Source organism: Andrena cerasifolii, chromosome 3 (genome assembly GCF_050908995.1).
Source record: "Andrena cerasifolii isolate SP2316 chromosome 3, iyAndCera1_principal, whole genome shotgun sequence".
Classification (NCBI taxonomy): Eukaryota; Metazoa; Arthropoda; class Insecta; order Hymenoptera; family Andrenidae; genus Andrena; species Andrena cerasifolii.
In genome coordinates, this window is record NC_135120.1 from 2628620 (window position 1) to 2648503 (window position 19884).

Consider the following 19884-nt stretch of genomic DNA (forward strand, 5'->3'; position numbering starts at 1 on the left):
GGCATGGCGACGAGCTGGTACGACATGGGCATACAAAAACTGCTGCACCGCCTACAAAAATGCATCGACAGAAATGTCGATTACGTCGAAAAATAGATAAATGTTCAAGCTTTAAAATGATGTGAACATTATTGAAAATAAACATTTCTTTGTATTTAAAAAAAAATAGGAGACCTTACTTTTGGGATGACCCTCGTATTTCGCTTCTGTATTGACAACAAAACGAACTTCTGTTAGTGCTTCTCGAAAGAAAAATTTCTGCTGCATCGCGGGGAGTAGTCAAATTATTTCCCAGACCCTTAGTTTTAAAAATATATCGCAAGATATCTGCAAAAATTGGCGCATTTCGGGCATCCCTTTCCCTTTGATCGTTGTTTAAACATATTTAAATGCTTATAATTCAATAATAACTTATATCGTTGTGTTCACGAGGGTTCATAGAATAATTTGACGATCGAACAATCGAGTAACTATTACCGTTTCGACAGAAAAGATGTTCAAATTTGAATATTTGCAGTTTTTTTGAAAATCGAATTTCTTAAAAACTGATGGTGGTGGTGACAAATGGTTTGCGAATTCGTTTTCAGCGCACGAAAACCTATAACAATCGAGTAGAATAACAATGGGGATTCTAATTCAATTTTGAGTTTCAAGGTCATGATAAGGATTTCCCCCGACCTCGAAATCCAAATTTGAGTTTGAAAATTTTCAAAATTTGTTTTTGCCGGCGGGCGAGTGAAGTCGGTAAGGAGGGAAATATCAATTTCAAGATATTAATATATAACGAAAAACAGAAACTCGGGGCTCGAAACCAAGACCTCCGCGTTACTGGTCAGCCACCTAACCAACTCCCCCAAACGCTGGCTCTGTGGCATTAGTCTTTCCCGAATGGTACATATACCGAAACCAACGGAGCGTCACATATGTGACACACACACACGCAACACACCATGAGCCGTTGCCAAACGTCAGCGTATAATAATTTATTTTTATGAGAAATTGTATCGGATGGTGTCGGATGATGTCGGGAAAGATCGGTGTTTACATACCACGTATTCGGGGGACGGGGGTATGGGGAAAGAGAGAGCATTACTTAGTTGTACAATCACAGTTATTTTAAAGCTAAATTCGGGGAGGAAAAGATACAGCACTACATGGTGGTACAAGTACATTTATTCTAAAGCTAAAATTTTTTCAAAGTGTTTTTCAACCTTCACGTCGCAGCGTATCGCGCGATCACGTGTAATTTGAACCCACCCTCAAGGATAAAGCAGCTGCGCGAGATGACGTCATTTTGCGATGCGAATGTAATATGATACTTTTGGAAACGTCGTACGCATGAATCATGGAAAGAATTATGGTGCCGAGAAGAGAAAGAGGAAGACGGGTAAATAAATAGAGAAATAATATGTTGTAAGAAATTATATATATTATTTAATTAATTATATTACAATAATAGTATATATAATAATAATAATGTATAATATATAAATATATAAAAAAGGAAAAAAGGAAAAAAATAACAATAAAAGAAAAAATAATAAAAATATATAAACTAATAGGGTGGGGGTGGTGGCGGCGGTGGTAACGGCGATGACGGTGGCGTATGCGGTGGTGCTATATACAGGGTGTCCCAAAAATGTCGGAGCTCCTTGAAAGGGGTAACTCAGGGGGTGATTTGAAACAACTTTTTCCTTAGCGAAAATATTGTCAGAAGCTTCGTTAACGAGATATTAACAAAAAACTCCGACCAATCAGAGCGCGCGCCTTCCGCTCGAGCTCCCGTTGTAGCGTTGGCTACGCGGTAGGCGGCTGCCTTTGTAATACGAAGGTACGAACAAGCAAGTCGACATGCATCGAAGGAAACCACGTTACACAGTTTTTTTAAAGCAGAATCTTAAATAATAATTGTTTGAAGTGCGAGGACAAGAAATACGCAAATTTCGTTTTAAAATAAGGCATAAACGAAAAGGTGATGTACAACAAGTGATAATAATTCGTTATTGAGGTAAAAATCCGTAGTTTAATCACGGCCAACATAACTAAATTTGAAAAATAATATTAGGTATATGAATAAATTCTTTCAGACTGGATTTACATAATCGGTATAAAGCAACCGAATTTCTATCGCAGTGATATTCGTAAGCTACCAGAAAAATGGCAAAAGGTAATTAACAATAATGGAAATTATTTCGATGATTGAGTTGTTTTCATATTTTTCAAATCCAACTGTTATTAAACCCTAAAATCGAACAGAATTTATTTCTACACCTAATAATCACTAATAAATTAAATAACACTCACCCCTTCGGGCATTCCCTTTCTTCCTTTTCGGAAACCTGTGTCACTATGTAGGTCACTGTGTCAATCCTGGTCATCGGTGGACGAAAAGATTTATGGTAGGGTTGCGCCCAGTGCTCAGCTGATCGCAGGTATACGACACCACCCGAAGGTAAGGATCGCAACGTCAAGTGCGTCCGGGTTAATGTACCGAATATTCACTTCACTGCACGGCCACTAACACTGATCACTTGTTTTACTTTTCATGGAACGTGTTCCTACGTTATAAAATTGGTGGCCCTGAAAGGGGCCGATTACTGTTAGTTGTGCAGTTGCTCGATGTGACCACCCTCAGCGTCTATGCACACCTTGCGGCATCATTGACTTCGTTGAGAATAATCTTGACGCCAAACGCCGAATCGTACCCTCGCTGGGGGTTTAGATGGGCGTACACCCAGAACATCACGTAACATTCTTGAGCGGAGAACATTTCTGGGACGAGATTGCTAGCTGACTGAAAGGATTTTTTCCAAGCAACTTCCTCTACCCCCAAGTAGTTTCTCTCGTTCCATTATGGGTTAACTCCCACCAGAACAAGGGGCTGTAGAGAACGATTTGTTTTAGGTAATTTATGGCTTAGCTGGTTCCGCCTCGTAGCTGACGTGAACTCAGGGTATTGGAAAACGGAAACTCCCTCATGGTATGTCTTTTCTTCTTTATAGCAACTCGAACACTTTCTGTCTCTCTTCTCTTCGGGCCCTTTCGAACCGAAACACGTGGTGTCTGCTGTCTATCTCGAAGCAACGGGTACATTGGCAGTAAAAGGACGGAGCGCGGACTTATGTGAAAGTGTAGGATGGGTCGTTCGTTGCACTTCTGCAAAGCACGTGTGTTTCGAAAATGTGCTGGCTTCTTTTTACCTACAGCCCCTTGTTCTGGTGGGAGTAAACCCATAATGGAACGAGAGAAACTACTTGGGGGTAGAGGAAGTTGCTTAGAAAAAATCCTGTCAGTCAGCTAGCAATCTCGTCCCAGAAATGTTCTCCGCTCAAGAATGTTACGCGATGTTCTGGGTGTACGCCCGGAACAACGGAGAAGCCAGTGCTACTGTGCGAGCGTTTGCACGGGAATACCCGTACATCCAAACCTCCAGCGAGGGTATGATTCGGCGTTTAGCGTCAAGATTATTCTCAACGCTGAGGGTGGTCACATCGAGCAACTGCACAACTAACAGTAATCGGCCCCTTTCAGAGCCACCAATTTTATAACGTAGGAACAACACGTTCCATGAAAAGTAAATTAAGTGATCAGTGTTAGTGGCCGTGCAGTGAAATGAATATTGGGTACATTAACCCGGACGCACTTGACGTTGCGATCCTTTCCTTCGGGTGGTGTCGTATACCTGCGATCAGCTGAGCACTAGGCGCAACCCTACCATAAATCTTTTCGTCCACCGATGACCAGGATCGGCACAGTGACCTACATAGTGACACCGGTTTCCGAAAAGGAAGGAATGGAATGCCCGAAGGGGTGAGTGTTATTTAATTTATTAGTGATTATTAGGTGTAGAAATAAATTCTGTTCGATTTTAGGGTTTAATAACAGTTTGATTTGAAAAATATGAAAACAACTCAATCATCGAAATAATTTCCATTATTGTTAATTACCTTTTGCCATTTTTCTGGTAGCTTACGAATATCACTGCGATAGAAATTCGGTTGCTTTATACCGATTATGTAAATCCAGTCTGAAAGAATTTATTCATACACTTAATATTATTTTTCAAATTTAGTTATGTTGGCCGTGATTAAACTACGGATTTTTACCTCAATAACGAATTATGATCACTTGTCGTACATTTTTGTTACATTACCTTTTCGTTTATGCCTTATTTGAAAAAGAAATTTGCCTATTTCTTGTCCTCTCACTTCAAACAATTATTATTTAAGATTCTGCTTTTAAAAAAAGCTGTGTAACGCGGTGTCCTTCGATGCATGCCGACTTGCTTGTTCGTACCTTCGTAGTACAAGCGCAGCCGCCTACCGCGTAGCCAACGCTACAACGGGAGCTCGGGCCGAAGGCGCGCGCCCTGATTGGTCGGGGTTTTTTGTTAATATCTCGTGAACGAAGTTTCGGACAATATTTTCGCTAAGTAAAAAGTTGTTTCAAATCACCCCCTGAGTCACCCCTTTCAAGGAACTCCGACATTTTTGGGACACCCTGTATATAGCCGCAACCGTCACTGGGCCCTCGGCGCTGCATGTGGCCGCACCCGCGCGGCCCCATAAACGGGCTCCTGTTGCATCGCAGGCCACAAATCACGCCTAATACGATGCCGCGGCGCTCGTAACAGCGGCGTGGGCAAGTTCTAGAATATACAAATATTCATATAATATTAACGCATCAAACACATAAAACAATGCAAAGTATTACATACCTGCGGAGGCGGCGGCGACGGAAATCGCGGCGGTGGTGAAGGCAACGGCGACCGCGACGGCGGCGGCGAGCCCCAATCAGAGGACCAGGAGGATGACGGCGGTGGTGAGTTCTACAACATAATTAACAATATAATATTCGTACGAACGCCTGATTTAATCTCGCGCGTTTGCGAAGGTTAAACGTAATAAAAATAAAATCACTGTTATGTACATGCCTCAGGATTGTCCCGCCGTTGCTCGGGATCACACTCTGGGGCGATACGTTTTAGCCCCATTTTCACGCACTTCAAAATTTTCACTTCAAAAAGTTAAGAGTGACAGCGACAGTTGTCCACCTGTCACGATTTGAAAACAACTGATCTTGATGTATCTCCAGGTTCGCGCATATAAACCCATATCTTGAAACCGAGAAGTGCATAGCTTTGCAATGTAGGATGCCTTTGTTCTTCACTTTCATCTTCACTGACCATACCATTCTTCCACGCACTCGTCATTTGGTTGAACCGAATCACTTTCCCTTCTTCTTTGGACACATCATTCGACTAGACCATACCACTCTGATCGTGTATTGAATGCCTGTCGTACCACTCTGGACGTGTGTCGAACGTGTATTGAACGTCTATCGTACCACTCTGAACATCTATCGAACGTCTATCGGACCACTCCGACGTGTATCGAACATGTACCGTACCACTTTGAACGTGTATTGAACCACTTCTTCATTATAATTACAACCATCGTCTTAATTTAGCGTACATGCAGGAGGTTGGGTGGGAGGGTGGCGAAAATCATTTTTATATACATTAAAATAATTGATTATATTTATTTGCGCATTTCTTTCTGGCGTTTAGACCACCAGTTAAATATTTTAAATACATTTTGCAAAGTACAATGCTTTGCGTATCTGCCACATCGCCGAGTATTAACTACATTTAGCTTATTTAGAGATTTGATATCCTCGTAGTCAATGTCCAGTGTCTCAATGATCACATCCGCTCTCGTATTTTCGTCGAGGAAATCGGTAAGCCAGTCGCCTTTGTGCAACCCTTTAACGTATACGATATGGGGTGCGTCATCTTCTTCATCGGTCGCACCGGCAACAGCTTTCGTAATTAGCTGTTTAGCGATACTGTACGGAACGTCTCCATCTTCCCACCGTAGTCCATGATGTTTTGCCACTATCCACCGGATGCTCGATTTGTCGGATTCCGTAAGAAGATATTGCGGCATTGAACTCCCAAAAATATAGTGCGAGAGAATTGTTCCCTTTCGTACGACAGCCACATCCTCGCGACAAATCGTCCAACGACGATGAACCCTTGCAGGTCAACGAATGTTGGTACGACCATTATCGATACAATTTAGAGGTCCGTTCGCTTCCAAGACAGACTGCAGAATGCGGTCCTTCTCGTAAAGCGTCTTGATTTTCATGATGAAATTTTGTATGAATTTGGTACAGGAGAGGATGGGCAAGTAGCGCAGTAATTTAATTGATTTTGCGCACCACATTTGTCAGCGGATTGTATTCAACTACCCGATCGTGCAGAATGAGACAGTAGGCTGTAGTATTTGCAGGTACGTTTTCTTTACAATCAAATTCTATGCGCACGTCAATGGCGCTATTCTTGATCAACTCATTTTGTCGCGAGCAATCAATCACCACGAGGGGGCCAAATTGCAAAAATTGGGCCAAGGTGAATAATGCCTCGATGCAACTATGTCCGTAATACGATTTACGAAAATGCATATACATGTTAAATAAGATGGCGTGCCTATTCTTGTCAAAGTCCAAGTTCAGGTCATCGTACGGGTAAAATTCCGAGTTGAGAAAAAGTTTTACATTGGTCAATTTGCAGTGGTCGAATGGAGTAACATCTTCAGTCATCACATTCTTTCGAGCAATTCGTGATGCGCATTAATAACCACACGTTTGTAGTCCTCCCAAAATCCCAACAAATATTTGAGCGGGATGCAAAAATTGAAATGATTTTTCACTATTAGCTCATCGTGCCGTTTCAAGCCCAATTGTTTCAACCCCATTCTCCATATTTTTGTCGTCATCAGATGTCATCGATACATAGTTTTTAAGTGTGCTAGTTATTCCAACGTTTCTGTCGCAATCAATCTCCACACCATTCAGTTCGTATCGAATCTCATCAAATATGAATGCCATGCAATTATTTCCCAACATCACCGTTAATGCATCGTTTGGCTTATTTATCACCAATTTCCCCTCCACGTAGAGGAAACTTTCACACGGCAATGTGTATAAATCCTGCTGCTGTATAGGTATTCTTATCTCATCGCTATGTCCAAACGTCGTGTTGACGTATGGTTTGTATGTATGAGAGTCAAGCTTAACGATGCGATCATCAAACGTCGGTTTCCCTCCAATGCTTAGAATGTTGGCCAATTTCAACTTAAATATGCACAATGAATCACAATGATTTCAAAAATGCAATGTTCACAGCACTGAGTCTCTTCTTTTTAGCGTAATCAGAGCTGCTGTTGTTGCGAACAATTTCGTTTGGAAGAAACGTGTTTCTGGAATCGTTCAACACAAGCATCTCAATCGGTCGCACCACATGTATTATCATCGACGTCGTCATACGTGCAGTCTGATGGTAATCTCTTCACTTCGAAAATCGAGCAACCGTCCGTCTTGATCCACAACGCGTATCGTTAGATCCGTAATGATCCGTGCGGTGATTGGAAGGTAAATGATCTGCGCGGGCGTTTCCGATATCTTATATCCCGGCGTAACTCTCGGAGAAAATTCATCTATCGTATGTACGCGCTTCCCATTGTTGTACGCGCCAGCAGTCACGCTACATTCTATGCGAATAATGTTCACGTTCATGATATTAATCGGATCGTCCGATTCGTGCCACTGTCCCGGTTCTAATACCCGATTCGTCGAGAATCCCAGTAGCGACCCAATGTTATTGGGTTTCGTAAAGTCTACGATGAACGAGCAGTACAGCTCGCTTTTCATGGTGTTGTTGTTGGGGCGCAACACTATAGGATTTTCATCGTTGTCGCCGCCATCGTTGGCATCGGTGCCATCGAGATTTTGAGGATACCGCTCGAGTAATCGCTGCTTCAAATACTTGGCAATGGCGTCTAATTCGTATGAACCGTGGGGAATCGTAATGTATTTGTTGGTCTCATAGTTTGTGGTGAAGTAGAATTTATCGTTGCTCGAGTCGATGTTGGGTATTGTATGGTAAGTTTCAAAGGTTGTTAGGCCAAGCTCGTAATCATCGTCGCTCAAATCTATGGGCGGAAAGGAGCTTACCGCGAGGGTGCTACTCTTGCCTGTCAGAGTGAATATTAACGACATATTCTGGGAAACTTCTCGACTAGTACTGAATCAGAGTGGTGGGAAGTCAATCCTTAAATTTGGTGCCCATCGTTTGTAGAAAGCGTAGACATAGTTGGCCACAATTGCTCTGATTGTACTCCTGATTAGACGCGTGATTGAATTCGATTTTCACGACATCTTTATCTAGGTATTGTGTCAATTCCTTAGGTGGCCGAAGATTGTCAAAGCTGTCGAAATATACAGCTCGACACCCCCTCTTCGCATACGCCACCGAATGAGTCCCCGGTCCCTCGACATTGTCCAAATTCACGATACCGCTCTCGTTTCGACGTACTCCTCCAGCAGGTAGTGCATTGCGCATAAACACACCTCTAAAGAATGGAATACGTATACGTTTTGCCAACTCATCCAATTGTGCTTCAGTAGTTACACCCACAGGCATTTTTATTGTCTTTTCGGCGTTTTTTTTTTTCGTTTCGATATTCCCTGTCCGCGCTAATATGGTGCGAGATAAATTCCGCGACCTTCCATGGTGCGATTAGGACGCTGCATTTCCTGCAGCTGACGTTGCCCCGCCCTATTATCGTTTACTACCTTGGCGATCCCCGCTGCTCCTCCGGCTAATGATCCGAGAACATCTAGCAGCGGGAGAAGTGGTAATATACCACCGGCAGAATCCGCTTTTGCGATGCTCTCCTTACAGTCCTTTTGCGGGGTTTTGTTTTCATCCCCATTCCGATTTTCGTCTTAGCTTTCATAGCTGCCCAAACAGCTGTAGCAGCACCTCTTTCGCCCAGAGTCGAGTCTCGCGCAACGATGCGTTTTCGCGCTTTGTCAGCGAGTACGTTATCTGCCGCGTGCCTTCCGCTGAGGTCGTTGCTACGCGAATATGCAATATCGCGTTTGCGACACGCTGCGTCCAGCGGATTGATGCCTCGATCGCCTCTAGCCAATCGTTTTGCCAGATGAGTTCCTGGACCACAAAACTGGTATCTAGGGATGTGTAATTCGATGGGTAACGCGTTTATCGCCCGATTTAACAAACCACGACCTTTCTTTACTCTCCTCGGCAACATTCGCCACAGTTTTTAATCAATGGTGCTAGACCGTCGATATGCGTTCGCTGCCGAGGGTGATTATAATGTTCCAGACACCGACGATACTGCTGAACCTCAGAATCCGCTTTTATACGCTCGGGAAGTCTGTCCCACAAATCGTCAATGTGTCTGCCAAACTCGCGCACTAGAATAATCTTTGGTATATATTTCAGTTGCTCAGAGGTTAAGTTTCGAATATCGCAATTATCTGACAGAACGAGAAGCATTTCGAATACTGAGCTGTTTTGCTCCGGCGCGAGCCTATAAATAGAGCGCACCGCAGCTTCGATGTATCAAAATCAATTTCGCGGTTCGCGGAGAGAGGGAGCATGCGATTCGTGCGACAACCTGTGACGATACGCGTGACAAATTTTTATGATAAATCGCAAATGATGTCCTCGAAAACAAGACGCAAACATGGCAGCATGCTACGAAACACTATACGTTGCGTCATTTGCGATCCATCAAACTGTGGAAAGACCAACGTGCTGGTGAGCTTGTTGGAAAGTTCTCACGGCGTGTGCTTCGAGAACGTGTACGTGTATTCCAAGTCGTTGCAACAGCCAAAATATAAGTATTTGGAGAATTTATTGACTTCGATAGATGAAATTGGCTACTTTACGTTTTCGAATAACAGTGACGTCATCCCACCGAGCGAATCGCTTCCGAATTCCATTTTTATCTTTGATAACGTGGCATGCGACAAGCAAGATACGATAAGGGAATACTTTGCAATGGGGTGCCACTCGAACGTTGACTGCTTCTATCTCTGTCAGACGTATGCAAAGATTCCCAAACATCTTATACGCGACAATGCGAATCTGTTGATACTGTTTAAGCAGGATGGTACCAACTTGAAACATGTGTACAACGATCACGTAAACACTGACATGTCTTACGAGGATTTCTGCGCTTTGTGTCGTAATTGTTGGCAGCAGGAGTATGGTTTCATGGTGATAGATAAAGATAGCGCGATGTCCAATGCACGTTATAGGAAGGGATTTAACGAGTTTGCGATACCGTGACATGGTCAATTATTGCCGGCACGTCGGTGGGAAAGCAACGTCTGCGATACAATCATGATTAGTAGTCAGGAGATTAAAGATCGTGAGAGAATAGTGATGGAAATTGCAAAAACCAGCGAATCCATTCGCAGGAAACATCAGTCTTTGAAGACTGACAAGATGGATGAAGATATCGCGCTGGAAAGATACTTTAAACCTATTACCGAGCCCTTAAAACATATTGTGGGAAATACTGCTGAGACAGAAGCTGACATATCACCTGCGATGAGTATGAGCATTGAAACATTAACGCCTAAAACAAAAATCCAGCCGAAATGGAACGCATCGCGTAAAAGAAGTAGTAAACAGTCATACAGTCGATGTAGAAAGTATTCGTACAGTGATCCTTTTCTAAAAATAGCTTTACTTAAATACTTTTATTTACAAGTTTTTAATACATTGACAAAGAAAATTCATTGAAGTTTCCTGACTTATCTTTGCGTAAACAAAACAAATTTACTCACAATTGTCGTCTAAATATAATAAAAAATTGAAAAATTGGCAGAAAATGGCTCGTAATAATTATTCGTACACTATCCATTTTACACGAAAAATAATTAGTAAATTAAACAAAGAAACTAATTGTTTGATATTTTAATATTTAGTGGGATGTCCTTTTGATTGTGCAATTGCTTCAAGTCTTCTCGGCATAGAATTAACTAAATGAGACGTTACATTGGGCGGTATTTTATTCCACTCTTCCAGGAGTGCGGATTTCAGACCTGCCTTCGATGTTATGTGATGATTCCGAATTTTTCTTTCAAGATAGTCCCATAGGTGTTCAATGGAATTGATGTCCGGAGATTGTGGAGGCGTCTTCAAGTAGTTTGGGGTGTTATATAAGATCCACAGTTTGGTATCATAAGCAGTATGCTTTGGATCGTTGTCCTGCATGAAGATAAAATTATCTTCAATGGGTCGCAAGTTTTCTTTTCGGAACTCCGTATTCTTCTTCCTCCATACCGTGAAGTGTTTATTGGACCCAAATATTTCAAACTTACTCTCATCAGAGAAAATGACTCTGTTCCAGTATTGCATTGGTGTGTTAATGTGCTGTTTTGCAAATTCCAACCTTTTCTTCCGATTAGTTTCACTCACGAAGCATTTCTTACGGGCTACTCTACCGTGATACTCATTACTTCGTAAAAAACTACGCACTGTACTGGCACTAACACTTATGCCATTGTTGTTCCTAAGCTCTGCAACAATCTTTTCTGCACTTATACGCGGATTTTGTTTCACATTGCGAGTAATTATTCGTCCAACGTATTCATTGAACTGTTTTGGACGTCCAGATCTTCGTTTATTTTGTACTGTTTTTCGTTCTCCGAACCTATCAATAATGCTCTGAATAGTAGACCTTGCTCTATTTACAATGCGAGCAATTTCTGCAAGCGATTTGCACTGATTGTGTAAGCCAATAATAATTTTTCGTTCAGCTTCCGTTGTTTCGGAACCTTTACGACCCATTTTGAGAAATAATTCTAATTTGTGTACTGCATCTACAAACGCTGACTTGCGACCGACCGGCTTTGTTATTACTCGTTGTATCCGTTAGGTCAGACTGTGTTTACATTAGCTTTACTCAGAAAAATACGAAGTGTACGAATACTTTTTACGCGTCTATTTCTGTACCCTCAGATGTGTTTATTTATATTTTCGTACAGATCAAGAATAATAAAATTTTGTTTATACAAGGTCTATTCTAAAAACATCAAAGAATATTTATAAATCATTATTTTTCATTAAAATTTATTAATAACCTTTAAATTTATTATATCAAGTTTTATTTTAAATTCGTCGCTATACGAATACTTTCTACACCGACTGTACATGTCATTGGAAAATTCGCTCGCAACCTCCACACCAGTTCAATCGAAGCGGAAACGGTTGAATGTCACATCAAACGATTCCACGGTTCCACCTGCGAATTGCACGCTCCAGCTCGAACACATTTCCCGCGGAGACGTGTCATAGTGCATGGATACGATGATCTGTGGCAAGCTGACATTGTAGAAATGCGTCCGTACTCGCGATTCAACCAGGGTCACCACTGCATACTCACCGTCATCGATGTGCTGAGCAAGTATGCATGGGCGGTACCGCTCAAGACTAAAAGTGGCGCTGAGGTGACTAAAGCGTTTGCAAAGATATTTAGAGATCGATATCCGAAAAATTTGCAAACCGATCAAGGAAAAGAATTTTACAACACCGATGTGCAGAAACTCTTGACAAAGCATGACATTAATCATTGTTCGACGTATTCAGTGATGAAGGCCTCCATCGTAGAAAGTTTCAATCGAACTTTGAAGAACAATATGTGGAAACTGTTTACGCTCAATGGAACCTATAGATGGATCGATGCGCTACCGCGTCTACATGCAGAGTATAATGCACGAAAACATAGAACCATCGGAATGCGTCCTTGCGATGTTGCCCTTGCGATCGCCGATAAGCTGCTAGTCACCGTATACAGCAACATAAAGATCGCTGCTCCAGCGAGATTCAAGTTGGGCGAGTTTGTGCGTGTAAGCAAATTTAAAACCATCTTCGATAAAGGCTATACGCCGAATTGGACAACGGAGGTGTTCAAGATAGCCAAAGTACAAGCAACTAATCCCGCGACGTATCTGCTCGTCGATTCCTGTGGAAAACCCGTTGCCGGAGGATTCTATGAACACGAGCTGCAACGCGTCACCGATCCTGATGTGTATCTAGTGGAAAAGTGCTGCGTAGAAAGGGGGATAAGGTATATGTCCAGTGGCTGGGGTTTGATAAATCACACAATTCATGGATAAACAAAAGTAATGTATTGTAAAATAATAATAATGATATATGATTCAATAAAATACAATGATATATATACATGTGTGAGCAATTTTATTTTACATAATTCCACTATTTTATAAGAACGAGTTAATAAATATAATAATTTTTATTTTACAATGGTACTTTATAATGTCCCCAGCGCAGCGTGTCAGTTGAATCGGGTACGATATACCGTTTGTCATCGTATGGACTTAGAGCGATTTTGGATTCCGAAATTGTGTACACTTTGTGCAATTTCGACCGTATGCATGATTGCCTGCGAACCATTTCGATCTCCTTTTACAAACACTGCGCATAGTCGTCGAAAGTTATCGTTCGGGCTATGACGTTGGTCTTGACGCCTTTCGCCTTTTTCGTATCTTTTTTTGCCATCTACGCGGAGTGCATACATTTTCGCTCTAAGACCTACGAATTCGGTCATTATCATCCCATTATTTTCATCCTTCATCATCCCCGGAACTTTCTTATTTAAGCACGGCATATCATATGTATTGTCGATAGGATAATCGCTTGTATCAAATCTATCGATATTGTGTTTCATGATCTCGTGGATATCATCGCATTGAATGTGATAGATGAGGCTATCAGTGTCTGTATATAGTATTTTACATTTTTGACCATGCAATGGAGACATGTACTCGTGGTGAAATTCGTACAAACAAATTTTTAATACGTCCAGAATGCACATACCCACGTACATCGGTTTGTTGAATTTCACCTCGAGTTTTCGCATTTCAACGGCGATTAAATTTTCAGAAAAAACACTTATGCTGTGGAAATGTGGTTTTGCGATCATTGCCTCCGTACCATATCGCCTATCCCAGTGTGTTAAAAGTTTTACGTCCACCTGATTTCGCACATTTTCCATAGTTTTGTCAAATACCGCGTTGTTCATCAATTTGTACAAATTTTTTTCAAAGTCGTTTGTCGCGCTTGTTCTAAACCGTGTATTGAGTTCGATGTAATCGCGGAGCCAGGGAGATTGAGCAAATTGAAGCACGCGGTGTACCATTGTAATACGAAGACCGTGATGCGTGCACTGCTGCAGGTTGTGGTAATGGATAACGTAACGCTGCTCATCGTATAATGTCGCGAGTAGCTTGTCCTGCCTTTTGCCAGGTGGTTTGGCACGCGTCGGGCAGAACGGCAAGTCAGCATGAGCATCGTGTAGACGTTGCGGATATTCCAGATCTATCTCGAGAATGTACCCGGTGGGCGAATCGATAGCGATCGAAGACTCGTCAAAATTTGCGACATCTTCGACCCATTGATATTTGGCATATGGTAAGGGCTGGCACAGTGCCCATCCATACAAATTGTTTACGTCAAAGTACATCAAGTACGATGACCGTTCCGATGCGTCGTAAGATGGCATGTACTTGTTATTGGCTTGTGCATATCTTCCGGAACATTGACTTAAACCGCCATGTATACCGCGTTCGATAAACATGACCATATCAACGTCTGTGAATAATTCGAACGTAATTTTGGTATGTTTTAGCATGGCATCCCATGTAAAGCCAGGTAAAGTATAATAATGCGCGGAATCTAATCCGTAACTCTTGATACAACTTTCGCGAAAATTTTCAAAAATATCTGCCAATAACAAGACATCTGTTTTCAAATACAAATCGCTGTATTCGCCCAAGGTTCTAATGCCGAAACGCTGTCAGACAGTCTCGGCGTGTGCGTAATCGCTCTCGGATACAGTCTCACCCGTTAACGAACTGTAGAATGATTCCAGCTGTGGTAAGCATAGATCCTGCAGCTTGTTCGCGCAATCAAGATATTCATACAGAAATACACCCTTTCGCGTCAATAAATTTAAATCTTCGATGGATAATGTTTCAAATTGGGATCGTAACATTTTTAATTTATCTGCGCTCAGAAAAGATCCTAATTTGTCGAGACTGGTATTTAGAAATTTGTACGAATCGATGAATCGCAATTTAATACAATTTCGCGAGTCTGATTCTTCAGCCGTATTTTCGACATTTTTCGTGAATGAAATATATTTTTCTTTAGTTATGGGTAATACATAAACGCTGCCTTCGAAAGCGGTAGCTATTTCCTCGATAATAAAATGCGAATCATAGCCGGATAAATTATGGAAAACTATTGGGATGTAAAAGGAATTTTTATAATTTAAATTGCACTTCGAATGTACGGGGCCTCTAAACCGTCCGGATAGATAGCAATGATCACGCACTCGTTTATCATCAGCCTCGAATGACTTTTCACAAATGTGGCAATGCTTCGCGATGTGAAATGCCCTCCACTGGTCTTTCGTCAACTTTTCTATGGGAACATTATTGTCGAGGATGGGTTTAGCAAAATCCGCAAAATTTTTCAGCTCTTTCACGAACCAAGAAACGCAATCCACATCGCGACGATATTGATATGCTGATAACGATGCATCGTACGAGCAATGCATATAATAGCCAATACTATGCACCTTATGTTTCTGATACGTGCACAATTTGTGCTCCCCCGCATCCTTCTGGACATCCTCCGTTTTCTCTAGGATGCATTCTAGATCGGCGTACACCACGAAGGGGAGTCGTTCCTTCCTGCCGTGGCCATCGAAACTGAGCAAATTGTTGTCCTGGCTGGGCAGCAGAATGGCGCAGTCGTTCATCTCTCGGCAATTCACTGTGTGGGCCTCCAATTTCTCAGCGGATCCAAAGTAGTGCAGGCACTTATAAAATCAAATTTTTATTTAATTTTTTTCATGGGAACATTTCAATATTTCATAATTTTATATACGCACCGATCACAGATGAATTTCTTTTCTCTGTGCCTGCTCAACTGCATGCTCACCATTCGGGACAAGTTCTTGATCAGCACAAAGTGTCCCACATTGCTGTCCCCCTGTTCTGGAATGTAGAGCAGGTTTGCGTGCCGATCTCTCTTGTGGCGGGTGAGATGCAGTGGAAAGATTGTCAACCCTTTTTCCGTCTTCTTCTTCTCCTCGAAGCTATAGACGTTGATGGAAATGTTGTTCAACCCTTCAAACTTTACAATTTGCTTCGTGGACATTGGAAACTCAATGCCCTGGAGATTTAGCACCAATGTATAATGTGGATATAAACTTGGCCGATGAGGGTTTCTTTCGGCGGGATGGAGAGCTGCGACCACTGCCCATGCGAAACAGGCGTTATCCTCGGATCGCACGCTAATTGTCGCTTTCTTCATCAATATTTCCCGCGGCAACTTGAAGTGGCACCCCGCGCGCAGTGGATTGTACTTATTCACGTTGACAATCAAATTGAGGATTTGTGATAGTGCCCATCCGCTGTCGCGTTCCTGGAACTCTTCCAACGATGCCAGGATGGGTTCGATGACACATCGTTGGTACCACTCCTGTAGATCGGATGTACCGAAGAGTTCGCAGTTTCGGGTATTGATGCTTTTACAAGCATGTTTGTCCCCTGCCACAAATTCGCCGTTGAACACAGTATTCACTTTGAGGTTCTGATGTTTCCTCAAGGCGCCTCGTACATGTTCCAACACAATGGTCTCCGCATCCTGGAGGAAGTTGCGCGGCTCGATATAATTCGAATTTAGCATGGCACCGGTTAATACGCGGCTATCGAAAGCAGTGCCTATTTCGCGCCACAAAAGTCCTGTGCTTGAATGTCCGGCACCTTCATGCATGAAACGTCCGCGCAACGAATATTTTAGTCCTTCGAGCTGCGCGATTCGAGCAACAAGCGATTGCTGAACACCGATCGATAATCGAGGACGTTTCACTCGGCTGTGTTCTTCTAACGATTTGATACACTCGTTGCACCGTTATTCCCACGCGAGGTATTCTTCCTGTGAAATCAATCGCGCAGATTGATCCAATAATTGACATTCTACTTGCGCGAATTTTTCCATGGCTGTAATGCTTTTTCCACGCAACACGTTGCAGCGATTTGAGACTTTGTGCAGTTTAGCGTGCATATTTTATAACTACACCACGATTTGCTATCTCTGTTTATCTCTTTCTGCGTGTCTCCTTCCTCCAATAGATTGCACATAAAAAGCCGATCCTTCCCGATATCATCCGAGACAGTTTACTCTGACACAGCATAATTCTTTCTATGATTCACACGTACGACAAATTAGCGCGCAAAATCATCCGACACAGTTTCTGCTGACACTGCACAATTCTTTCCATGATTCTCACGTACGACGTTTCCAAAAGTATCATATTACATTCGCATCGCAAAATGACGTCATCTCGCGCAGCTGCTTTATCCTTGAGGGTGGGTTCAAATTACACGTGATCGCGCGATACGCTGCGACGTGAAGATTGAAAAACACTTTGAAAAAATTTTAGCTTTAGAATAAATGTACTTGTACCACCATGTAGTGCTGTCTCTTTCCCTCCCCGAATTTAGCTTTAACCCTTAACTGGTATCCTGGGGTTAGTTATGACCCCAAGCACGCAAGGTTCGCTGCAAAATATTTGGTTGTCTAAGTTTGTAAACTGAATTTCTAATTAATGTAGGAAACGAGGTTTCCAAAGGTTTAATTATAAAGAATAATATTTATTAATATAAGTAAAAACAGTACAAGTCCCACCAAATGCTCTCTACACATACACACAACGTCTATCGTCTCGCAACCGTCTACAACTGTCTACAACCGTCTAGCACCGTCTACAACCGTCTACCACCGTCTACAACCGTCTACCACCGTCTACCACGTTTTCCTTCCTCGCACCCTCAACGCACTCTCTCGCTCCCACTCTCTCTCTCTCACGCTCGTTGCCAAGTCGAACCTCTTTGAACGTCGTCAAACGATCTTTTGTTTTCCCGCGACCCAAACCGACAAACCGGCAACCCCGCCCATGGCCTGCTCTGTGTCACCGCCGTCGTTCCGGCCGCTCGGCGTACTTGCAACTCTAGCGTCCCTACATTAATTTGATCATAATAGTTTAACTTTCTACGTATCTATTATTTTATACATTACCTACGAACAAAATAGGTATTCATAGAGATTGATCTAATGTCGACTTTACAAATTTCTGTGTCCTTTTTTATTTGGGGTCTGTCACGACCCCAAGATAACAGTTACGTTTGAAAAAACAGTATACCACTTAAGGGTTAAAATAACTGTGATTGTACCACTAAGTAATACTCTCTCTTTCCCCATACCCCCGTCCCCCGAATACGTGGTATGTAGAACGCCGATCTTTCCCGACATCATCCGACACCATCTGATACAGTTTCTCATAAAAATAAATTATTATACGCTGACGTTTGGCAACGGCTCATGGTGTGTGTGTGCGTGCGTGCGTGCGTGCGTGCGTGCGTGCGTGTGTGTCACATATGTGACGCTCCGCTGGTTTCGGTATATGTACCATTCGGGAAAGACTAATGCCAGAGCGCTGGCGTTTGGGGGAGTTGATTAGACGGCTGACCAGTAACGCGGAGGTCTTGGGTTCGAGCCCTGTCGCCCCGGGTTTCTGTTTTTCGTTATATATTAATATCTTAAAATTGATATTTCCCTCCTTACCGATTTCACCCGCGGGTTTCCCCCTCCACGCACTTCGGTATCGGTTCGATACCGATTCGGTGTCGATTGATTCGATATCAGTTCTCACGCTATACCCCCCACCACTCCGCCATCTCTATGACGTCATCCGCCGCCGTCGCCGCCTGCCGCTGGCAAAAAACAAATTTTGAAAATTTTCAAACTCAAATTTGGATTTCGAGGTCGGGGGGAAATGCTTATCATGACCTTGAAACTCAAATTTGAATTTGAATCCCCATTGTTATACTACTCAATCGGTTATTGAATGTTACAGAACAGAAAAAAAGTTCAATTTTGTTGGACAGTGTTATGTGAGTGGTCTCTGCCAACGGCGAAAATCATTTCTCCCGGCACCTCGGGAGAGGTTGTCAGATGTCATGACTTCAGTTTTCAACCCGATTTACAGTAAATATTGTCTTAAAGCAAATACCGACCAGTTTTTCTGAATCAACATAAAATTTTGAACATATATGTTCGTTCTGATAAAATAAATAATGTCTATATTAGTTTTAATAGCCATTTTATATAAGGTCGACCCCGTCTCCCGGATTTACCCTATCAGGGGAATTCAAATTTGTCCGAATTGCGTCGTGTTTGGTTTCATTTTTATTAGAAATATCTCATCCATACGTTGGAAATATTCTCATTTTGTTAAAGTAAAAAATATAAAAATTTTATTCGTGCTTGTTACACATACTATTTTCTGTGGATTACCTGCCGGCGGATGGTTGTAGAGGGTCGCCTGTTTACGAGCAGTCCTACAATGGAAAGGGATAGCAAGGCCCAAGTTTCATGGGTTTGAAAAGGAACAAGAACGAGAAAACAGCCGATGTTCGTTACATATGTTCCAGCCTGGTGAATCATCGGATTTTGTTCGCGAACACCCTCTCTATACGTCTACCGTAACCATCCGGAAAATTTAGCGCCTATTAGTAGGGTTATTTGTTAGCGAACACTGTTATTTGGCGTCCACACCGAGTCGAACAGCGTGTTAGCTAACATGTTCGCGAGAAAATGTTTTTATTTGTGTTCGCCTTGGTGGAGACCCGGGGTTACGTATCAACCCCTCCACCTCTAGCTAGTACCTTAGGCCTAAGGTCAGTAAGCCGCAGGGCCAGTTTAGTTTAGTTTCTGTACAACCGACGAACCTCTACTTCTATTAAATATACATATCCTCTCCAAAAGTGTTGTCTTTCGGTATTATAATCCCTTTACCTTTTATACTTGTGCGGCGGCGACTAATACGTATCGTGAGAATATAAGAGTGCTCGATCTACAACTCTTCTGCGTCCTCACGCTCAGACCGTCACAATGACATCAGAGGA

At 42.4% G+C, this 19884-nt stretch overlaps 4 protein-coding genes across 7 annotated transcripts in view; 1 reads left to right on the forward strand and 3 right to left on the reverse strand.

The window, feature by feature from the left end:
* The window catches only part of LOC143367013 (uncharacterized), a 236059-nt gene extending 217703 nt beyond the window's left edge, over window positions 1–18356 (reverse strand). Inside the window, 1 exon segment of the mRNA XM_076808602.1 lies at window positions 15804–18356. Within this exon segment, the coding sequence (XP_076664717.1) occupies window positions 15804–16690 (887 nt within the window). The 5' untranslated portion in view covers window positions 16691–18356.
* Window positions 1–19884, forward strand: part of Gcn2 (eukaryotic translation initiation factor 2 alpha kinase Gcn2) — a 387266-nt gene that overhangs the window by 306700 nt on the left and 60682 nt on the right. The gene's annotated exons all lie outside the window — the stretch shown is intronic.
* The window catches only part of LOC143367031 (uncharacterized), a 426392-nt gene that overhangs the window by 72051 nt on the left and 334457 nt on the right, over window positions 1–19884 (reverse strand). The gene's annotated exons all lie outside the window — the stretch shown is intronic.
* On the reverse strand, window positions 14345–15804 carry LOC143367033 (uncharacterized). The gene has a single exon (XM_076808644.1). The coding sequence runs from the start codon at window positions 15669–15671 to the stop codon at window positions 14703–14705; it is 969 nt and encodes a 322-aa protein (XP_076664759.1). The 5' UTR covers window positions 15672–15804; the 3' UTR covers window positions 14345–14702.

Coding starts and splice junctions, on each gene's coding strand:
- LOC143367033 (XM_076808644.1), bottom strand. CDS start 15,671: ATGAACGACTGCGCCATTCTGCTGCCCAGCCAGGACAACAATTTGCTC.